At 38.7% G+C, this 18,992-nt stretch overlaps 1 protein-coding gene across 2 annotated transcripts in view; it reads left to right on the forward strand.

Moving 5' to 3' along the window:
• LOC126298809 (succinate-semialdehyde dehydrogenase, mitochondrial) overlaps nt 1-18,992 on the forward strand; it is a 205,110-nt gene that overhangs the window by 63,075 nt on the left and 123,043 nt on the right. For both annotated transcript variants that reach the window (XM_049990273.1, XM_049990274.1), the window contains exons 2-3: nt 4,646-4,876; nt 10,083-10,253. In XM_049990273.1, the coding sequence (XP_049846230.1) occupies nt 4,646-4,876; nt 10,083-10,253 (402 nt within the window). The remainder of the gene's footprint in view (nt 1-4,645; nt 4,877-10,082; nt 10,254-18,992) is intronic.

The raw sequence follows: 18,992 nt of genomic DNA on the forward strand, positions 1-18,992 counted from the left end.
AACAAGCTGCATGTTATTAAGGAGATGTCGAATGTGTGGAAGGTTTCCCTCTGCCAGCTCCGCATTGGCCATACGTGGCTAGGGCATGGTTACCTACTCCATCGCGAGGACTCAGTTTGTCGCTGTGGCTCCCAAATGACAGTCACCCACTTTTAACTGCTCTTCAGTGGACTTTTAAATTTCCTAGCTCCCTATCTTCGGTGTTGGGCGACAGTGCCTCAGCAGCAGCTTCAATTTTAAGTTTTATCCGTGAGAGTTTGTTTTACACTTCTATGTAGGTTTTAGTGCATATCCTTTGTCCCTCTGTGTCCTCCACCGTATTGCTTTTAGGGTGGAAGTTTTAATATGTTGCAGAGTGGCTGGCTTCTCCTTTTTATTCTCGTGGTCGGCCAGCCGCTGTAATTTGCTTTCTTGTTTTACTCTCTTCTGTTTCTATCATCTCTTTGTTGTTTTCTTGTCCTCTTTTGTTCCTTTTAGTGTTTGTTGCCTTCCCTACGTTCTTGTGGCTTTTCCTTTCTTTCCGTTTTGTGTTATACGTCTCGTTTGTTTTATTCTCACACTTGTGGCATTATTTTATGAGGAACAAGGGACCAATGACCTCGTAGTTTGGTCCCTTCCCCTCTCTTTTAAACCAACCAACCAATCTTATTGTTCTCGGGTATATAGTTATGGATCCCAATATCATCTCAAAAAAACGTTTATCATAAAAACTCCTCTCCTTTCTGAAAACAAGTCAAGAGCTGCAAACCCATGTCTTTCCAGGTATCATTGTCTGGCCCATTGATGATGAGATGTAAACCAACCTGGCTGACCCCTTGCTGTTGCCAATGTGTTCTCTGAGACTAGTGTAAGCACTCCAAACACTTACACCTGCCAGTAGTGAGAACACAAGAATATTGATTTCAGCTCCTGATGTGTAAAAATTATCATTCGTTATCCTCAGCTGTAGATAATGTTTGTGAGGTTCATTTTAGACTGTATCATGACTGCTGTGAAATTTTGGTTCCCATTCAAATGTGTGGGTCCAGATGATGTATCATCTGATCGTTATATTTTATATCTGGCCAGATTCAGTAAGTTTGACTGAGTGTGTAAATGCTCTTATTGCTGGAATGACCTAGTCTCTCTCTAGAGCCATATATTATTTTTTTTCCTTTGTTTTTGCTTCGTCTGTGAATATTTGCTTGATTGCTTTTGAAATTTATCATCATCATCATCATCATCATCATCATCATCATCATCATCATCAGTGTTCTGCCAAAAGGCAGGTTTTCACGTGGTAGTTCTCCAGGCTCTCTGGTCTTGTGCTATCCATTTGAGGTCTGCATAATTTCCTCTTCCTTTTATGTCGTCTGTCATCTTGTATCTCCTTCTTCCTCTGTCTTCTCCCACAAACCAAGCCTTCCAAAGCATCTGCTAGCAAGCACTCCCTTCTCAATGAATGTCCCAAACTGTTCTTTTTCCTTTCTCTTACAACCTTCAGGAGACGTCTTCTCTCACCAACCCTTTCCAATACTATTTCATTACTCACTCTTTCAAGCCAGCGTATTCTCTCCTTCTCCTCCACATCCACATCTCAGAGGCTTCTAACCTTTTTTCATCCTCTCGTCTGAGCGTCCATGTTCCTACCCCATATAGTGCCACACTCCAGACAAAACATTTGTGAAGCCATCCATTTCCTTAGTCTTTATCTAATTTGCCACATAAGAGTCCCCGTCACTATGGCAATTAGAGTTTTCACCTCCTGGTGACATCTCAAGTCTTCGGTTATTGTGCTTCCAAGATATTTAAATTCACTTAATTCTCTAATGGTAGATTGTCCTATTTTAACATTGGACAGTCTGCGTCTTGTACTGATGACAATACTCTTTGTTTTTGCTGTGTTTATGTGCATTCCATATTCCTCGCAAGCTTCATTTAGATCTTTCAGCATGTTATTCACTGTCCGCTCACATTCTGCCACTAATACCATGTCATCAGCAAATCTTATACGAAGTTTTTCGCAATAATCTCTTCAAGGTATACGTTAAACAACAGCGGGGAAAGGCAACAACTTTGTCTAACACCTCATCCAATGCTGTTTCCTTCTGACATTTCAGTGCCAGTCCTTATTCTTACTTTCTGATGTAAATATAGATTCTGTATCAGTCGTCTCTCTGTCCAATCTACTCCTTTCCTATTCAAAATATCCATCAGCTTGTTCAGCTGAACTGTGTCAAAAGCCTTTTCTAAGTCTGTAAAAAACAGCAAAGATTTCTCTACCTTTTTCGATATATTTTTCCCCCTATAGTTCTTAACAGGCCAATAGCATCTCTTGTTCCTTTTCCTCTACTAAATCTGAACTGCTCCTCTGCAATCCCTCTGTCCAGCTTGCCATATAACCTTCTATTCAACTCACTCTGCAAGACTTTAGCTGCATGAGAAATTAGACTGATGGTCCAGTGCTCTTCACATTTTTTAGTGTTTCTCTTTTTCTCTATTGATATCATAACTGTTGCAAGGAAGCCCTCAGGCCATTTCCCTTTGTCATATATCTCGTTACAGACTCTTCAACAGTTCTGCTGGCAAATCATCAATTCCACGTCTTCCTATTCTTCATCTCCTTCAGTGCCTCTTCTAATTCTACTTCTGCTTCCAAGATGGTAAATACCTTGGCATATTCTGGTGCATATTGCTCCTCTTCAACCTTAATTTCGCTTTGCATTTCTTCCCACTTACACAGACATTCAATATATTCTTGCCGTCTGTTCAAAACCTCCTGTGGTTTTTCTGCTAGAGTACCATCCGCTTTTTCTATTTCCATGTTACTCCTCTTTCTTTTACATTCAAAAATTATGTCACTAGCCAGTCTATATATCATTTCATACTTTCCCTCTTTCACCATTTTCTCTCTTTCGTCGCATTTCTGTTTCAGCCATTTTTCTCTTGCTTCTTCAGTTTCTCTTCTTAATTCATTATTGAGTTTCCTGTACCTCTTTTTGCTTTCTTCAGTTTCTACACTTTTCCACTTCCTCTTCTCTTTCATCTTTTACAATATGTTTTCTGTTATCCATTCTTTCCTGGTGCTTTGGTATACTCTAATTACTATTACTTCTTTGGCAGAGTCCGAGTCCTTCCCTCATTTTTATCCATCTGTCATTAACACTTTCATCGACACTACGTATTTGCCATTTTTCCATAAATCTGTCCACCAAATCTGATGCCTTTCCTACATCTTTGAGTTTTTCTATGTTTAGTCTTTCCTTTGCATTGCCTCTCCAGACTTATTTCAATTTCACTTGTATTTCTCCCATTACTAGGTTGTGGTCTGAGTTTATATCCGCTCCTGGAAATGCTTTAGCAGTCTTCTAACAGTTCCTAAAACTCTTTTGTATCAGGATGTACTCCAACTGATATCTTTCCCTATTCAAATTTGATATCCATGTGTAACGTCTCTTTTTTTGTGGTGTTCAAATAATCTGTTACCCACTGCTAATGAATTTTCTTTACAGAAACTAGTCAGTCATTCACCTCTCTCATTTTTTACTCCTAATCCAAATTTTTCTACTGCATCTTCATCTCTTCCTTCACCCACCACTGCATTTCAGTCCCCCATGATGATAATGCAGGCATTTCTATTTTCTTTCTCGATGAGTTCTTGTATTTTCTCATAATATTCTTCCACTTCCTCATCTATATGCTGGCTGGTTGGCATATATACTATTAATACCAAATCTTTTGAACTACCCTTCAGTTGTATCATCATCAGTCTTCCATCAATATATTGTACCTTCATTATCTTGTATTTTTCAACTTTTGCCCTATCAATATTCCTACTCTGTTTTCGCCACTCTTGATTTCTCCTGAGTAAAAGAGCTTATAATCTCCACTTTCTATCCCTCCATTCTCTCCCCATCTCATTTCACACAAACCGAGGGCATCTAATCTGTTCCTTTTCATCTCCTGTTTTGCATTCTCTAGGTTTCCTGCTTGCAGTAGTGTTCTCACATTCCATGTTCCAATCCTTATCTTTCCTCCCTTCGCTGCCCCTTTCTTCCTTTCAAATATGTCTACTCTCAATGTGTTCCCCTCCCAGAGATCCGAATGAGGGAAAGTTTTAACTCCGGAATCTTCCACATGGAGAGACAAACCAGGTTTTGATTGGGAATGTAATGTGGTAGTTCCCCGTTGCTTTTGGCATAGACAGTAGGATGCCCAGCCTAAAGTCAGCTGCTCACCATGAGTCAGACGCTGTCTGTAGCCACCCCTCTGGGATTCAGTTGCTACTTGTACTCTATTTTTGTACCCAAAGAGAGAAGGTGCCTCATCCGCCAGCTCCGCCGTACTGAAGTCCATCTCCTCCACTTTTGCTGCCGTGGAGGTCTTTACTGTATCCCTGGCAAGGGGCCCTCGCAAGGTACTATCACCCGTGCCAGGTGAACCAATGCTTTTTTTTAAATGAGGTGTTACTCCTACCCCTCCTCCTTTCTGAACCGGGCTTGGGACCGGCTATGGTGGAGAAATTTAACAATAGTTACTTAACTCTGATTCCATGCATGTACAAAAATTCTGGAGGATACTGTCTGAAAATATTAAATGTGTTCATAAACACAGTAAAATGTGGAATGAATAAAAGTAAATTGATATACATTTTTAATTTTTACAGGTTTTTATCTTCAAACAATTCATGGCAGCCAGATATTTGTCTTTAGTACAAGAGAAAGCTTTTGTAAATGGCGTGTGGACAGAAGCAAAATCTGGAACTACATTTGATGTAGTAAATCCGTACAATCAGTCGATTGTGGCGAAGGTTCCTGACATGAGTACTGGTGATGCAGAAAAAGCAATTAACTCAGCCTACGAAGCATTTAGAACATGGCAGAATGTGTCAGCAAAGGTAACAACTAGTTTTTTTCAGTTAGGTAGTGTCCCTTTGTATGTCAATTTTTTGGCAAAGCTTATACAATTGTATTTAATTGTATAGGATGTTTTAGAAAATGTTGTAAAAGTTAAAGAATTCAACACAGTGAGGAAAGAACTAGGAAACCACAAAAATGTTGGCACATGTGAGAAATGGTGATAACTTCGTGTTCAAATTTCGAGAATGATATAACAAAGTTACTACCACAAAACCAGTGTTTTGTAAAGCTGGTGTGAGTAGAAATTTCCAGATGTTGTTACATCAGATCAAACATGTTTTTGATGTGTTCATGCTGAATTATTTGCCAGAAAATTTCGGTCTGCTTTGAAAGTCTCCAGGTCTTTACAACTGAGGAACACTGATAGCCAGTTGTTGGATGACAGCAAGTAGTGCTATACTGCTGAGAAGGGAATGACGTAAACGGTACATAATTAGATTTTTCATTGTTAGAATACAGAGCATTGAATATACCTAAAGAAGATGACAGCTTCCTCAAGTAACATTTATTTTAAAGTTCGATACTGACTAAGAAAAGTGAAGCAACCAAAGAAGAGCATCAACAAAAAACAAATGGTAATCACATGTTCTTTAGCATGAGCAATTTATTTGTGCCATAGCTGAACTCCCACAAGAATAAGATCCAGCTGTACATGACACTAGGATGGCAAGCACTTTTATATGGTTGTGAAACCTGGGTGTCATCAGCAATTACTGAAGAAATTATCTGTGCCTTTGAGAGGAAGGTGCTTCAAAAGATCTATGGACCTGTCTACAGTGCAATGAAAGGTAAATGGGAATGAAGGAAGGAGACCTGTAGCAGCTGTTTGGAAAATCACGCATTTGCCAAATATTAGTGCACAAGAGGCTACAGTGCTTTGGCCACATCCTGTGAGCTAATGGCTCTTTACCATACTGAGTCCTCCATTCTCTGTCTGCTGGAAAATGCCCAAGGGGACGTCCAAGGACGCAAAAGGAGGATTGAGTATTATGTTAAATAAACTGTTTTACCACATCTGAGTGAAATAAAAACAAGAGTATTTTGGACACTGAACCTCTTTAAACGCTTTAGTTGATAAGAAGTGAACACAGAACATTCACTCAGGTTTTATGAGAGAGAAAGAGCTATTTTATGATGTCTTTCAGGTTTTTGTAGCTGAACTACGCAAGTAACCAAAAATTGGTCACAGAACTGGATTCTGTTTTTATGTGCTCGTTCAAAAAATATAATCTCTATCTGCTATTGGATGACTAAAATTTTGCCCCCTGCCCTTCACCTACACTTGCCTTAAAAAAATTTCACTATTTGTAAGTGGTGCAATCTGTCATTAGATACTAGTTCCTTATTATATGTAGCTGGATTTTAGTTTGTAGAAAATTGTGTTACTTAGAGAGACATATTCCAAACTTTATAGTTTACTTAAACGCAGTTTTAATCAGGATCAGTCATCATGCTAGCCAGTATTCAGTATGTGTCTGTGAATGTAGACTTCCATGGTGTATACTGCTGATGAAAAGCTGTCAGATTTCTGAATTAATATGGATATAATACTGAATTTCAACCCTGATTCCTGGATGACAAACTGAGTCTTTCATCAATAGTCATTTTGTTTAAAATGGTTTCCCTCTTTTTAATAATAATAATAATAATAATAATAAATAATAATAATAATCCCCGTGGAGGCCCGGCAAAAGAATAGGCCTCCGGTATGTTCTGCCAGTCGTAAAAGGCGATGAAAAGAACAAACCACTAATAGGGCTAAACCCCCCCCCCCCCCCTTTTAGTGTGATTAGTTGGTTCAGGACACAACTAAAGAAGCCTCGGACAAGCGCCGTCATGGTCGGGGACGACGCTTGAACCCTATGCCCGCCCACAATGGTAACGACACTGCTAGCCGACTGGAAAATGATTTAAATCCAAATAGAGGTGTTTTGCAGGATATGCTTCCTGCAACCACCCTAGAAGGAAAACAAAGACAGAGGATGAGATGGTCAGATGAAGTTAACCGACACCTCATGTTCTGTTATTACCAAGCAACAAACCTAGGAACCAACACAACTGGATACAGATCAGAAGTATACACAACATTTATTACCAGATACCCAGAATTGAAATTTTTGACAGAACAAAGACTATCTGATCAGATCCGTTTAATAATCAAAAATATCAGGGTACCCCAGTCAGAATTAAAAAACATCAAACAACAAATACCGGAACAAAATAATGTGCAATAAGAAGAAGAAGAAGAAGAAGAAGAAGAAGGGGAGAAGGAGAAGAAGAAGAAGAAGAAAATACAGTGATGGACTCGCACATCCCAGAGCAAACACACAAAGAACAACACGCATCAATTAAACAATCAGAGGAAAACAAAATCTTAAGACTGCCACCAGACTAAGTACAAATAGAACACGAAGTGACACAGATGTTAGATATAGAAGAAAAATTTCAGCTGACATATATAGAATACAAAGACACAGATCAGAATAGAAAAACTGAGAAAAGACATTGGAGAGATAACACAATTTAGAAGACATCAAATGTCAGAAAAAAAATGAAAAATGTTAGGTAAAATCTCACAACAAGAAGCGATAGAGCAATTAGATGAAAAGAAGCAGAAATTACAAGCATTGGCCAAACAACTTAGAAGATACAATAAAGTGAAAATAGAAGGAAACAAAACCAAACATTTAACACAAACCAAAAGAAATTCTACCAGACAATAGATCACACACACATTAAAATAGACAATCCACCAAACATAACAGACATGGAACACTTCTGGAGCAACATATGGTCAAACCCGGTACAACATAACAGGCATGCACGGTGGATAGAAGCAGAAACAGACACATACAAGATGTTACCACAAATAGCAAATTTCTGGCTAAAGAAGTTCACCTCAACACATTCACATCTAACTAAATTATTTAACAGTTACATTGAAGACCCATACACATTCCCTGATACACTTACACATGGAGTAACTTATATGAAACCTAAAGATCAAGCAGACACAGCAAACCCAGCTAAATACCGCCCCATAACATGCCTACCAACAATATACAAAATATTAACTTCAGTCATTACACAGAAATTGACACATACAACACAGAACAAAATTATAAATGAAGAACAAAAAGGCTGTTGCAAAGGAGCACGAGGATGTAAAGAGCAACTGATAATATATGCAAAGGTGACATATTAAGCTAAAACTAAACAAAGGCCGCTACACTATGCATACATTGATTACCGAAAAGCTTTTGATAGTGTACAAAGTAGATCCTAAATTGATACAGTTCCTAAACATAGTAATGAAAAATTGGAAAACCACACTGAATATCCAAACAAATTCAAATAATATCACATCACAGCCAATACAGATTAAGCGTGGAATATACCAAGGAGACTCATTAAGTCCTTTCTGGTTCTGCCTTGCTGTGAACCCACTCTCCAACATGCTAAATAATACAAATTATGGATACAATATTACTGGAACATACCCACACAAAATCACACATTTGTTATACATGGATGATCTAAAACTACTGGCAGCAACAAATCAACAACTCAACCAATTACTAAAGATAACAGAAGTATTCTGCAATGATATAAATATGGCTTTTGGAACAGACAAATGTAAGAAAAATAGCATAGTCAAGGGAAAACACGCTAAACAAAAAGATTACATATTGGATAACCACAGCGACTGCATAGAAATGATGGAAAAAACAGATGCCTATAAATATCTAGGATACAGACAAAAAATAGGAATAGATAATACAAATATTAAAGAAGAACTAAAAGAAAAATATAGACAAAGACTAACAAAAATACTGAAAACAGAATTGACAGCAAGAAACAAAACAAAAGCTATAAGTACTTATGCTATACCAATATTGACCTACTCATTTGGAGTAGTGAAATGGAGTAACACAGATCTAGGAGCACTCAATACACTTACACGATCACAATGCCACAAATATAGAATACATCACATACATTCAGCAACAGAAACATTCACATTAAGCAGAAAGGAAGGAGGAAGGGGATTTATTGACATACAAAACCTACATTATGGACAGGTAGACAATTTAAGAAAATTCTTTCTAGAACGAGCAGAAACTAGCAAAATACACAAAGCAATCACTCATATAAATACATCGGCTACTCCACTACAATTTCATAACCACTTCTACAACCCATTAGAACACATAACATCAACAGATACGAGGAAAGTAAATTGGAAAAAGAAAACACTACATGGCAAGCACCTGTATCATCTAACACAGCCACACATCGATCAAGACACATCCAACACATGGCTAAGAAAAGACAATATATACGGTGAGACGGAAGGATTCATGATTGCAATACAGGATCAAACAATAAACACCATATATTACAGCAACCATATTATTAAAGATCGAAATACCACAACAGATAAATGCAGACTTTGCAAACAACAAATAGAAACAGTAGATCACATCACAAGCAGATGTACAATACTAGCAAATGCAGAATACCCCAGAAGACATGACAATGTAGCAAAAATAATACGTCAGCAGCTTGCCTTACAACATAAACTTATAAAACAACACGTTCCCACATACAAGTATGCACCACAAAATGTACTGGAGAATGATGAATACAAATTATACTGGAACAGAACCATTATAACAGATAAAACAATGCCACATAACAAACCTGACATCATACTCACCAATAAAAAGAAGAAATTAACACAACTAATCGAAATATCCATACCCAATACAACAAATATACAAAAGAAAACAGGAGAAAAAATTGAAAAATACATCCAACTGGCTGAGGAAGTCAAGGATATGTAGCATCAGGATAAAGTTGGCATTATACCAATTATACTATCAACTACAGGAGTCATACCACACAATATCCACCAGTACGTCAATGCAATACAGCTACACCCAAACTTATATATAAAACTACAGAAATCCGTAATTATTGATAAAGGTTCAATTACCCGAAAGTTCCTAAATGCAATATAACATATACCGTACAGTTAAAAGGAAGTCATGCTTGATCAAGGTCCGCGTCACTTTCCACTTTTGACCAGACATAACGTCTGAGATAAGAAAGAAATAATAATAATAATAATAATAATAATAATAATAATCTGGTGTTATAAAAAGTGTTTTCTGTCTTTAGGAAAGGTCTTCCCTCCTTCGAAAATGGTACCAAGTTGTTGATAACAATAAAGAAGAACTAGCCAAGATTATTACAGCAGAGTCAGGAAAGCCATTGAAAGAAGCTCTAAATGAAGTGTTGTATGGTAATTCATTTATTGAATGGTTTTCTGAAGAAGCAAGACGCATACATGTAAGTCTGTGATAATTTCCAATTGTAATCTTTACTTTTCAATTCTGCATCACATTTTTGTTATGTCAACAAGATACAGCTGCAAATTTTAAAAAAAGGAAAAAACCAAAGCAGTCAGCTTATTAAGTGTCTTGATGTGATATGCATTGCATATTCAGAATTTGTTCGACGGGTTACGTATACAAAATGGGTTTAAATCAAAATACACCATTAATGTTAAGGAAAAAAATTCTTGCATTCAGTTTCAGTACAGTCCCTCAACTGCTTCAAACAGCACTGGACCCTTCATCTCAGTGTAGTAGAATGTGTTCAAATAGTAGAGACGGCTGCTTGTCTGACAGTTTGTTTCTTATCATCATAACAAAGGAAAAAAATGACAGTCTAGAGTAAGAAATTAAAAGGGTTGAGATGTGAGTAGTCTCACTGCTGGGTTGTAGTCTCCACAGTCGCACGCATGCGGGTGTGCGCTTTAGGCAGGGATGGCTGACCAGATTATTTGTGCACTGAATGCATGCAAAACTACTGTCTGGTGGGTAGCCTTGTGACGGTGGAAACCCCCGTTACTAGACGAATATTTCTAGTATGCAAGGATTGCTTTGTGAGGGGCGAGCACACTACATGGTGCACAATTCGCGGAAGCACGTGGCGTGCCCGCGCAGGATTTGCAATGGTTGGTGGGATGGTCTCTGCCGGGCGGCCACGTGGCCTGTAGCTTGGGGCATTGTTTGGTTTCTTGCGCATTACACGAAAACTATGTAACTTACCATGAAGAGCAATGCAGCAGTGGATTAAGTCACGAGACGCAAAAGTTATAGTAACCTCAAAATTGGTTAATATCACGAATACTGAAAGATTAATAAAAATAGTAAATAACAACTTACAGGGATGAGCGAGCACTCGTTAAAAATGTTTCATAATAGCGGATCGAGTGCCGAGGTCATATGTTAAGATTCATAAATAATTAAGCCCGTAAAGAGCAATAAACAAAGTTTGAGGGAAAATTGTTTATAAAATTCTATAGAAAATTCATGAGGTAAAGAACGGCACTATATAATATTTTGGGTGGCATCATCCGTATTCTAAACTAGTTAAGTTATACTAGCAATAGTTTTCATTGTTTGCAAATTATTATTAACATTTATTGCACATAATTAATTAAGTATTATAGATATGAAGATTTTGAGCAGTGCAGTGTGTAGATCGCTATAGATTACGTCTAAAAATGGTGCTATATACAGTTCTGTGTTAAAAATTTGCGCTACAGATGTCAACAAATAAATTTGCGCTAAGTGGTAAAATTTTGCAAAAACTAAAAACTTGATTTACGGGCGATAGAATAATCCTAGAAATTAATGTAACACAGTAAATAAGATGAACCTTTTAGTGCGGTTCCGATGGTGTACTTATTTCTGTCGAGGGATGTATGTATCAAAATTTGTAACCTTAACTGGTGAGATTGGTACTTAAATAACCAGGCGGGTGGACAACTGAGCCTATATAAGTGAGCAACCACCTTGGCCAGGGGTCAGCCACTCCACTGCTTGACTCACTGTGGCTCACTTCATTACCGTCGTTCGCGCATGCCAATGCCACTAGCCCAATGCCATGCCGTGATGTAGGAATGGAGGAAGAGGCAAGATTGCTGCTGCTGTTGAACTCCTGCTAAACGTAGTCGGGAGCAACGGTTGTGGCAGGAAGAAGAAGAAGAAGAAGAAGAAGAAGAATAGCAACAGCAGCTTAGTCACATTTAAACTTCTACACCTCGGGCCGAGGCAGGCCTGTCAATATAGCGACAGCGGCCGGGGGTCAGTCGCTCGTCAGTGGTTTTGGAGGGTGGGTGTCGAGCGAGCCCCACTTGAGGGTGGCCTGTGTGGTTGTTTGAGAATTCTTTTTCGTGGCGATTTATTTTGACAAGGAGTATTGTTTAATAGTGCAAGTGTGCAAGCATATAATTAGTGAAATGGAAGTGCTACGATTATTTGTGTGAGTGCAAAGTAAGAGGTATACATCGTCGTACGTGAACATGTGGTGATCTGTGAATTCGCGTGAAAACTGTTAGTACAAAGAGGATAGTGGAACTTGTGGTTCTGTTTGAATTGATAGAGTAATTTCCGTTTATAGAAGCCCACATTACTGCTGTTGGGGGCTCGGAGTCAAATTATTGTTAAAGTAAAATTGTAAACCATCTCACTAGAGCTAATTTCATTGTGTGATAGAAAAGGACAGTGCCAGTAAACAGTGTACTAATGCACCAAGTGTGGAAATCATTCTCTGAGACTTTCGTGAGAGCCAAAATTTGCAATAACATTTTGTAACCAACATTTGTATATGCACATTCTGGTGAATGCTTCAACAACACTTCTTTATTTACCACCCCTTCGTAATTGGGGGCTCGTCCAGGATACTAGTGTGCTAGGCAACTAGGCCTGAAGGCTAGGGGAACTAAGTGAAGCATGAACATTCCTCGAAACGTGTGTTTCGGTTAATCGTGTGAGCGCCTACTGTTGCCGTTTGAAATGCCATGCAGCGCAGATCGAGCTGAGTACCAGCGGACCTGGAGCCAGCGCCAGCAGAGTGCAGGTGCGGCAGATTCTCGACCGGGTGATGGACTGTCTAGCGGACTTGCAACGTGCGGCCATGACTATGCTCCGCAATGCAGACTCTTCAGCAATGCTGGGACCGATGTAGCCTCTCCAGAAAGATAAGCGATCACAGCGGGCGCAATTCCTTTTTTTTTTTTTTTTTTTTTTTTTTTTTTTTTTTTTTTTTTTTTTTTCCTCCAATTCTTGTGCTAGCCAGGACAATTGAGCACGAAATTAAAAAATCGCTTAATTATTGCGGGTCGTCAGGGAGTGGTGGTGAACCGCAAAGTCCTCAGAGAGCGGAGGAAATCAGTATCCCTGTAATGTCTAAAGAATTAACTGCTCTTCTCCAAAATATGAGTAGCCAAATAGGTTCAATTAAAACTGATATCGATAATAAATTACATGGTCTAGACACTAATTTTGGAACTAAATTAAGTTCAGTAAATTCCGAATTAAGTTCTCTGAAGACTAATGTGGGCGAAATAAATAGTCAGTTGGGGTCAATGAAACAAGAAATCGTGACTGAATTAGATAATAGATTAGAAAAAAAAATGAGAGAGCTGGCATTCCAAGGTTGAAGCAGTTGAGACTGAGGTGAGGGCCGAAATTGATTCGGGAAGGCAGATGTGTGATGACAGAGAAGAGGCAACAAGGCATTCTTTGGCTGAAGTGAATGCGAAAATAGTGGCTAGCAATGATAAGACAAAAGCTGTGCTGATAAATAAATTAGACAGCACAGCTGATGATCTCATAAAGGAAATGGCAACTGTCACCTCAAAGGTAAATGACAAAATTACCCAGATAGAACTGTATAACTTTTCGGGTCATGCTGGGTGTCCAGTAATGCAGGCACCTAGTGAAAAGACATTTTCAGGTGAAAACAGATATCATGCTGTGGATTTTTTGGCCAGTTCCAAGGACTGTTTTCTGCCTGGGATGCCAGATGAGGCAAAAGTAAAATTTGTAAAGACAATGCTGTGTGGTTCAGCTGAGACATGGGCTAACAAATTTAAGGGTATGTTAAATTCATTTGAAATATTCAAACGAATGTTTCTAGACAAATACTGGAGTAAAAATAAGCAGTGTAGGTTGCAAAATGAGTTTTTGAATTGACCTGTGTACAGGGGAGGCAGACAAACTATGAGGGAATTTTGCCAGGAAGAGTTGAATAAATTAGTACATGTGGATCAGCCTTTAGGTGTGGTAACAGAAATATCTACTTTAAGGAGGAGGCTACCTGAGGAGTTACAATGGGAACTCATACATTGCCCCACTTATTCTGTGGCAAAGTTATTCGACTTTGTTGAGAGGATGGAGCAGGCTATGTGCTATAGGCCTGGCTCAGAGGGAAACAATCCAGGGAATAACCATAGGGGTCTGGGGGAGAGAAGAAACATGAATTGGGAAGATAATCATCAGAGCCATCATTGGGACAGAAATATAAATGAGCATTGGAGAGGAAATGGGGGAAGATGTAATGAAGAGAGCCACAGTCAAAGGGATTTTAGGGGCAGTGATATGGCAAATGAACCAAGGCCAATGTTGGGAAATGGACCTGGAAGAGGGTGACAGAACAGCAGCACACTACAGGGACAGCATCCTTTAAACTAAGAGTTTTCTCACATGGGGTCCACTTTGGGACAAAAGAAGTTGCAAAAAATTGGGGCCAAGAGATGGACCGATAATAATTACAATCAGACTAGGGGTGGTTATTCTAAAAGGGGTATGACAATAATTATAGAAGTAAGAGAGAGGAAAGAATTTGTTGTGTGGAGGCCATTTTAAATGGTGAAAATGTATTGGGGAGCTGGTGCATGGAGCATGGCAAAAGGAGAACGTTTAAGAGGAAGAATGGTAGGGGTTTAAAAGCCCAAATGGAAGAAATCAATGCTGAGAATGTTTTTTTGTAAAGAGTTTAGGGATGTGAATGCTGAGAAAGATAGTATTGGTTTGGCCAGCATTACCAACAGGTCAGGGACTAAGGCACTGTCTGAAGGTATAGATGGCTGTTGTGATGACCAAAGTGTGTGTGAAAGTAATAGTAAGAAATTTGTTGAGTTGTGTGTAATGGAAGCGGATACAGTGGATGATAATGTTAATTCTGAGAGGGCCAAGGTGCCTGAAACTAATGGTTTTGTAGATGATGGTAATGATTTTGGGGCCATAGTGCATATTGTTGATGTAGTGATAGATGAATATGCATGAGAGTGTATCGTGAAACTTGTGAGGTTAGCTGTGAGCAGCCAGGAGGGGCTAGTTCTGAGATGTCTGGTGGAAGTGTTTGTAATGTGCAGGATGGTAATGCAAGTGATGTTTTGGTGGGGAAAGATTTATCTGAATCCATGAAACATGATGAAACAAATTGTGCTAGTGTTTACATGCATGGGGTTAAACAGCAAATTAAGAATGATGAACAGTGGAGAACTAAGGGGGAATCTGAATTGAACTTAAATGATTGGGTAGCAAGGCCAAATGGTTGCAAAAATACACTCCAGAAAATTGGACAGTAGGGAAATTCAATTATGTGAACATTTTAAAGCAGTTAAATGTTGAGGATGAGGCATATTATGATGTACTCAAGAAAATATTTGGTAGGGATAAGGAATTTGATGGTTTAAGGGGGGATTTGATAAATGAAAAGGTAGGATGTGCTGTGGAGGATAACTGCAGGGTTACAGATTGTGGAAAATTAGTGTGTGACGAGGGAGATGAAGTTGAAAAGGTGAATAATTAAGTAGTGTATGAGGGATGAGCAGTATGGGTGTATGGGAGAGGCTGAATGGAATACTGGTTGGATGGGGAAGAGTGAATGTGATTCTGATGCAAGTGATTGGGTGGATTTTTCTAAGAATATACAGAAGTTGGGACCAAAGGTATGGGAGAAGGAGAAGTTTAGTTTTGCCAGAAAATTAGGATGGTTGGTCTTAGAAAATAAACAACACAAAGATGCTTTTGAAATAATATTTGAAGGGGATAATGAAATAGAATCATTCAATTGGTGGGGGGGAGGCAGGTATGCACTACGGAAAAGTACTGTGGTAATGAAGTGGAGGAGGATCTTTGAGCAGAAGTAGAGCTGAAGCATAAAAATTTTAAGAAGGTTCAACCAATAGTTAAAGTTCAGATAGGTAAAGTCAGTGAAGAAGCCGTGGTGGGCACAGGTAGTACACTCAGTGGGATAACAGAGGGTGTCTACAATTATATCAGGAATGACAAAATGGTAGGATTCCCGGTCAGAAGGGTTAGAATTTAAAAAAAAAAAAAAAAAAAAAAAAATGCTACTGGTAATCACAGCAAGCCAGTGAGGAAGGAGGCTGTGTCAGATGTAAACATTGGTGGAGAGTTGTTTAGTCACCCATTCCTGGTGATTCAAAATTTAAGTATAAATATAGTTCTGGGTACAGATTTTTTAAATAAATATGGGGCAAACATTAACTGTGGGGGGACAGATATTGGAATTGAATGTTGGATGATGTATGAAGGAGACAAAACTTGTAAATGCAACAGGTGATGATATAGTGGCAAGCTTGCACATGGTCCAGTGCATGTTGGATGAAGTAGGGATTGAGGAGGAGATGAAAAGGAAGGTCTATGAGACAGAGGGTATTGGTGAAAGTGAGAGGGGAGAACTGTATGACTCACTGGTAGAGGATGAAGGTGTGTTCTCAGAGAGACCTGGGAGAGTGGTAAATTTTGAATATATACTCATGGTGAAGCCTCATGACCCTAATAAGAATTTCTGGAGAAGTAAAAATTATGTACTGTTGTGTCTGAATAACTGTTGGGCTTATATATATAATCTGCTTAATATTTAGTGCATGGGGGAGTCGAGCACAAGGTTTTATGTTGTTTGAGAAATTTGGGGTCGTAATTGTTAACTTGAACATATTTTACACTGGGTTCTGTATATACACACACCAATCTTCCTTTGGTGCGTGGGGGTAAAGTTGGTGGACTGAATATTAGGGCAAGCAACACAGTGTGGCGATTGTAAAATTAAAATTAGTTCATTTTGCTGCTTGTAATCTCAGTCTGGGCTAGATGATATGAATGGAGGATATTTTAACAAAGTGTATAGGTGATTTTTAATAGAGATTTTTTTAAAAGTAGATTAAGTCTTTTATTAGGAAACTTTGCCAAACCCTGGAATTTAATTCATGGTCTGTAATTATAAAGTAAAGGTTTTTTTAGTTTCTGCTGTCAAGCCATGACAACAGCCAGATATAATTTAAAGTCTGTTTGATTGCTGCCACATTATCAGTATCATTTTGATTATGGAGGCTTTGTCGCCAAGCAGTACTGCCTCAGGGACATGTGGGCATTTCTAATCTAGTAGGGAACAGATTGTTGGGCACAACTACCCAGCTGTTGATCTAGCCTGTTTCTTAGTGATTGTTTGCCCTGAAATTCTGTCTTAGCTGTGTCAGCTCTGGATTGCATGAAAATGGGTCGAGGCTGGACCACTCTATGGTAAACGGGGAAACTTCTGTGTATATGAGATTTTCATTGGGAATTTTGTGTGTTCCCTGGTAGTGCTCCATGAACTGGCTAGTCGGAGGACAGGAAATAGCGCGACAGTAGAGAGCTGTGACCCTACATCTAGTCTGGGGGCATCCCTGGAAGACATTTTAGGTAGTGAGAAGTGATAGTGCTTGTGAAACAAATTGATAAATGATGTGTGTTCCAAAGTGAATAGATTGATTAGAAACAGTGTGGTGTGCATAATATCGAAATTATTGTGATTTTGTTAGATTTGGTTGTGTTTGTTTTGCTTTGCCAGGCCTGTTGTACTACACACATGCACACACATTGAAGACATGAATTTGGAATCATAGTTAAAGAAATAATATATTTTGGATTGGGGTTATTTGCAGATATGTTGCAAATTTCTTTTTGTGGGGCACAAAATACATAGGGAATTTTACTTAGTTTAGGGTGATGCCACTGCCGACTAGATTGCCAAGTAAACTGTTAACATTCTAGGACTGGTTGGTCACCTTTTTTTTCCCTTACTGCATTTACTGTGTGCATGCACTAGCAAGTGGGGGTATTGTGACTGGTACAAACCCCCCGATACTAGATGAATATTTCTAGTATGCAAGGATTGCTTTGTGGAGAGCGAGCACACAACATGGTGTGCGATTCGCAGAAGCGCGTGGCGTGCCCGCGCAAGATTTGCAATGGTTTGTGGGATGGTCTCTGCCGGGCGGCCATGTGGCCTGTAGCTGGGGCATTGTTTGGTTTTTTGCAATTTTACACGAAAACTATGTAACTTATGATGAAGAGCAATGCAGCAGTGGATTGTGGTCAGCAATATGCACCTTCTGAAAGATTGATCTTTATTTCAAGTCACGAGACGCAAAAGTTATAGTAACCTCAAAATTGGTTAATATCACGAATACCGAAAGATTAATAAAAATAGTAAATAACAACTTACAGGGATGAGTGAGCACTCGTTAAAAATGTTTCATAATAGCGGATCGAGTGCCGAGGTCATATGTTAAGATTCATAAATAATTAAGCCCGTAAAGAGCAATAAACAAAGTTTGAGGGAAAATTGTTTATAAAATTCTATAGAAAATTCATGAGGTAAAGAACGGCACTATATAATATTTTGGGTGGCATCATCCGTATTCTAAACTAGTTAAGTTATACTAGCAATAGTTTTCATTGTTTGCAAATTATTATTAACATTTATCACCCTTAATTAATTAATTAATTAATTATTAAAGATATGAAGATTTTGAGCAGTGTAGTGTATAGATCGCTATAGATTGCGTCTAAAAATGGTGCTATATACAGTTCTGTGTTAAAAATTTGCGGCACAGATGTCAACAAATAAATTTGCGCTAAGTGGTAAAATTTTGCAAAAACTAAAAACTTGATTTACGGGCGATAGAATAATCCTAGAAATTAATGTAACACAGTAAATAAGATGAACCTTTTAGTGCGGTTCCGATGGTGTACTTATTTCTGTCGAGGGATGTATGTATCAAAATTTGTAACCTTAACTGGTGAGATTGGTACTTAAATAACCAGGCGGGTGGACAACTGAGCCTATATAAGTGAGCAACCACCTTGGCCAGGGGTCAGCCACTCCACTGCTTGACTCACTGTGGCTCACTTCATTACCGTCGTTCGCGCATGCCAATGC

The sequence above is a fragment of the Schistocerca gregaria genome, chromosome X (assembly GCF_023897955.1).
Source record: "Schistocerca gregaria isolate iqSchGreg1 chromosome X, iqSchGreg1.2, whole genome shotgun sequence".
NCBI classification, from domain to species: Eukaryota; Metazoa; Arthropoda; class Insecta; order Orthoptera; family Acrididae; genus Schistocerca; species Schistocerca gregaria.